Source organism: Hemibagrus wyckioides, linkage group LG18 (assembly GCF_019097595.1).
Source record: "Hemibagrus wyckioides isolate EC202008001 linkage group LG18, SWU_Hwy_1.0, whole genome shotgun sequence".
NCBI lineage: Eukaryota > Metazoa > Chordata > Actinopteri > Siluriformes > Bagridae > Hemibagrus > Hemibagrus wyckioides.
This window is the reverse complement of record NC_080727.1, coordinates 2400001-2405000: the sequence shown is the minus strand read 5'-3', so window position 1 is coordinate 2405000 and position 5000 is coordinate 2400001. Positions and strand designations below refer to the sequence as shown.

The 5000-nt window shown below is 42.9% G+C and overlaps 1 protein-coding gene across 1 annotated transcript in view; it reads left to right on the top strand.

Annotated features, from left to right (window-relative positions):
* Positions 1–5000, top strand: part of aff1 (AF4/FMR2 family, member 1) — a 44258-nt gene that overhangs the window by 29485 nt on the left and 9773 nt on the right. The window contains exons 7-9 of the mRNA XM_058415037.1: positions 38–92; positions 224–392; positions 2207–3073. Coding sequence (XP_058271020.1) covers positions 38–92; positions 224–392; positions 2207–3073 — 1091 coding nt within the window. The remainder of the gene's footprint in view (positions 1–37; positions 93–223; positions 393–2206; positions 3074–5000) is intronic.

Here is a 5000-nt window from a genome sequence, read left to right as displayed (position 1 = left end):
TCTCTCTCTCTCTCTCTCTCCCTCTCACACATCACAGAGCACAGTGAGTCACCACCCAAAGCTCCGGCGTCACCCGTTCACCCGCGGCCAGCGTGAGTCTTGCTAACCTTCCTATACGTCTACGTAAATGTTTTTATAATAGTGTCAGGACGATGGCATGATAGAAGTCATGGGTATCTGATGTGTCCGATCTCACTGATCAGACTGTCTGATCTTGTGGTAGTGAGTGTGAGGATGGAGGAAACTCTGTGCTGGAGGCGGCCGCCGGACCGGAGTCTGGGAGCTCCAGTGACTCGGAGAGCAGCTCGGAGTCGGAATCTGACAGCGAGAGCAGCGACAGCGGTACTGACGAGACACCGCCTGCTCCGAGGAGTAACACACCACCAGCTAAGGTACACACACATGTGCACACACACACACACACAGACACGCAAACATATCAAACACCGCCTGCTCCTAGGAGTAACAGACAACCAGTGAAGGTACACATACACACACACACATACACACACACACATACACACAAACATATGAAACACCGCCTGCATGTAGAAGTAACACACAACCAGCGAAGGTACACACACACACACACACACGAGACGCCACCTGCTCCTAGGAGTAACACACCACTAACAAAGGTATGCACACACACACACACACATTCATACAGTGTTTCAGTTTCAGCAAAAATTCATCAGCCAAAAGGTATGCAAGTAAAGACATGATTTGATTGCACACACACCCACACACACCCACACACACTTTTTTCTCTTCTCTGTAATCCGATCGTCACACTTTTTGGTTTTTATTTTAACTCTTGTTTTAAAATTAAATAAATGCACTGTAGCAAGAGCAGCTGTGAGAAACGGCCAATAGGAAACCGACAGGAAATGATGTCACATGCAGCGTAAAGTCTTACAGCCAAACACGGCTAAATTCATGGAAACACTTCACTATACACTTGTCCTATAAACCGTATAAACCCCGACCTATAGCGTACGTGCTTCTAAAATCTATATTATAGTTCAATTAAGTTTAAGAATAAAGTTCGCTTTCATTTAAGTACCCAGCGGTCAGTGCTTGGACCCCGCAGATCGCTGCTTGCAGCTGTATCTCTTCACTAGTTAATAGATATACAAACCAGGAAGAGTGGCTCTGATGAGTCAGGATTTAGAGATCTTTCAGACAGTTGGATGAAGAAGAAAATCGATCAGCGTTCTGAATTAAAGGAGATGAGAAGAAACGCTCTTCATCTTCTGTGCTTTTAGAAACTCAGCAACACAAACAGGAAGCAGGCTCAAGCCCAGAACACACACTTAATTAGAGTATCGTCCTTGCGTATTTCACAGTAGGAAAACATGGTCAGGATCGTTTAATCCGCCTACACTAGGAAGTGACCCAGTGGGTCCTGTGGTTGAGCGTCAGCGTGCTGACGTCCAGTCCAACCCGAGCGTGGATTCTGCAGTTTACTGAAGGTCAGCAGTGAAGGAAAACTGCCACAGCCGCCGCCTTATTTTATCCATCCACCAAAACCTCATGAAACAATCGACTCGAGTGGAAGAAAGTAGCCTCTGGAGTTCACTCTGGGCAGCAACGTTACACATTTTAGAAACTGCTCAGATTTCTGAATTTATTTTAATGGTTTTTGAGCAGAGACTCTCCGAAGCTGAGTAAAAACACGCCACGCTCACGTGTGACCCACGGCTTGTCCTGTGGCTGATACTGGAGACTCCTTCCTTAATCATCTCCTCACAGAAAACCTCACCATATCACTGACCTCACACACGTCCTCTCTGTGAAGGAGCTGTCGCCGTAGAAACAATAACGTTATTAAAAGGAGGATGTTAATAAAAACCTGCCATGTGCAGCTGCTGTTCTCTGCTGTTTCTGACCAATCAGAGCCCAGGATTTGACAACGCTGTGGTGTAAATGCTGTAACCGGCTGCTGATTGAAGGAAATTTTCATCCTTTTAATTCTTAAGTGCTAATCAGAAACGGAGAGAGACTAGATAAAAGACAAGGAAAATGAGGAATTGATGAATTTATCATTCAGAAATTTTTTAGTGGTTGCATGGTCAATGCTTATAAATTGTGATGTCCAGTATGTCCGGTATGTTCACTGTATATATGTATATGTGTGTTTTTATTTATGTGTGTTTTTATTTGTGTGTGTGTGTGTGTGTGTGTGTGTGTGTGTACACCCCAGGCCGAGGGGCTGAAAGACATCAACTGGCAGTTGTTCAGTTGGATCAAGGAGAACCAGCCGAGCCTGAACCCTCAGAACCACTCCGACGTTTCAGCAAAACCCAACCCCAAACCTGCGACCAGCACCAAATTACAAACGCACGCTCACGCCGAGGAGGAGCAAAAACCCAAAAACAAGAAACACTACAACTCCCGTGCTCCTCCAGCTCAGCCCGAGTTCAGCGAAGCCAAACCCGAGGCCAAACCTGCCCCCGTGACCCAACACATCAGCCACAAAGCTGCTCCTAACGCCAATACGGAGGCAGGAACCCGCAAAACACTGTGTGATCAGCACCCAAGCAAGAGCACCAAAGCACAGAGCAGCCTGCACGTCGAAAGCGTGGAGGTCACCCCCCGCAACAAAGATGCCACCTTCACAGAAAGGCCAAAGGTCAAGACGAAAACAAGTCACGAGAAGAAATCCGAGAGCAGAAAATCAGCCAAACGTTCCACGTCGGAGAAAAGGGACGGGAAAGAAGCGCCTGCTAAGACTGCTACGATGGTGCTGGAGGTCAAAAAAGAGGCGGAGCCTGTTCGCCCGTCCTCACCGCCGCCTAAAAACAGCGTAACTGTAACTCGGACGCCCTCCAAGAGCTCCAAAAAGAGCCGGGCTCGCTCGCCGACGACAGACAGGAAATCTAAATCCGTGCCGTCCAAACCGAGCCTGGACGTTCCTCTGGCTCTGTTGGTGAAGATCCAGCTCAGTCACCTGTCCAGAGTTCCACAGTTACCCAAAACAACAAAGACTGGAACCAGCGCTCACGTGGAGAACCCTTTAAAGAAACCGAGCCAGGAGAAAGAACCTAGTAAAGCCAACAAGAAGAGACCTGTGAGTTTCTCTTTGTGGTTTTTTTTAGCGGGATGTTAGCGCTTAGAAACTGTTAGATGCTAATTAACTGCATGTTTAATAGGTTTACAGTCATGTGTTTTTCATCAAATTTACAAAATAGAATCTATCTATAACAGCTAATAATATCTATCTATCTATCTATCTATCTATCTATCTATCTATCTATCTATCTATCTATCTATCTATCTATCTATCTATCTATCTATCTATCTATCTATCTATCTATCTATAACAGCTAATAAGTTAATCAGCTGAAAGAAACGAGAAACATTTCGTACGTAAAACTTTTTTAAAAAATTTGAGTTAATATGTAAGTTCTGGACAGGAGTGGACCTAGTACTGAGCCTTGAGGGACTCTTTGTGAGGAAAAATATATATCACATATCATATTTCACCTCCTACGACACTGATAAAATCATGTTCTGTTATCGAACGTATAACAGAGTTTAATTTAAAGCTTAATAGCTCAAAAAATCTGCATAAATATAATAATATAAAGTTTTGAAGACTTAATAATAACTAAATAACTAAAAACTAAATAATAACAATTTATTCTTCTGTCACCGAAGAATGAAAAAAAACTCCCAGATTAATCCTGTAGAAATTTGATTAATATTTAAGCCTAATATTTAAATAAGAGTTGGAGTAATATGACTTTTATTTATTTATTTTTATTTATTTATAAGCTGATTTTCATATCTGATATCTGATGTGTTTTAAAAAAATTTTTAAACATTTTTACACAAAAAATCAGGTCATTTTGCAAATATGATGAAGCATGAAGTCGTCTAAATATAATACAGAATTTGTCCTAAAAAATACAATCAAATACAATAAAAAAAAATAAAAGCACGTTTTAAGTAAAAAATAAAAAATAAAGTAATTAATTAAATTTAAATAAAAAAATTCAGTTCCAGTCTTTTCCCATTTGTCAGACTATCTGATCTAATTCAAATCAGCAGTGAGACGGTTTTATAGTTAAACCGGTCCGTGTGTGTGTGTGTGTGTGTGTGTGTGTGTGTGTGTGTGTGTGTGTATAAATATGCAGCTGCAGTAAAATAAGAATAGCACCTACCCTGGAGTCAGAAGCAGTCAGTAAATCTTTAACCTGTGCAATTCCATGGAAAGATCAGATTGGAAAGTTGCAGGAATCTGGATGTAGGGTTTAGAGTTTAGATTCCTGAGAATCTGAGAATTGTCCTGTTCTTCTGAGTGAAACCGGACGCTGGATACGTACCACTGGAGGTGTGTGAAGATACACACGGTTTTCTCATGGAGTTTATCCGTGTGTTCATCTGTGTGTGTGTCCCTATGGGTGGCTCTGTCTGTCTGTCTGTCTGTCTGTCTGTCTGTCTGTCTGTGGGTATGTCTCTTTGTCTCTGTAGGGCTATGTGTGTGAATTTCTGCCTGTCTGTCTGTCTGTCTAAGTGTATCTCTGCCTATGTGTCTGTCTGTATGTGTGTCTGTCTCTCTGTCTTTGTGTATGTGTGTCTGTCTCTCTGTCTGTGTGTGTGTGTCTGTCTCTCTGTCTGTGTGTATGTGTGTCTGTCTCTCTGTCTGTGTGTATGTGTGTCTGTCTCTCTGTCTTTGTGTATGTGTGTCTGTCTCTCTGTCTGTGTGTATGTGTGTCTGTCTCTCTGTCTGTGTGTATGTGTCTGTCTCTCTGTCTTTGTGTATGTGTGTCTGTCTCTCTGTCTGTGTGTATGTGTGTCTGTCTCTCTGTCTGTGTGTATGTGTGTCTCTCTGTCTGTGTGTATGTCTGTCTCTCTCTGTCTGTGTGTGTGTGTCTGTCTCTCTGTCTGTGTGTGTATGTCTGTCTCTCTGTCTGTGTGTGTGTGTCTGTCTCTCTGTCTGTGTGTGTGTCTGTCTCTCTGTCTGTGTGTGTCTGTCTCTCTGTCTGTGTGTG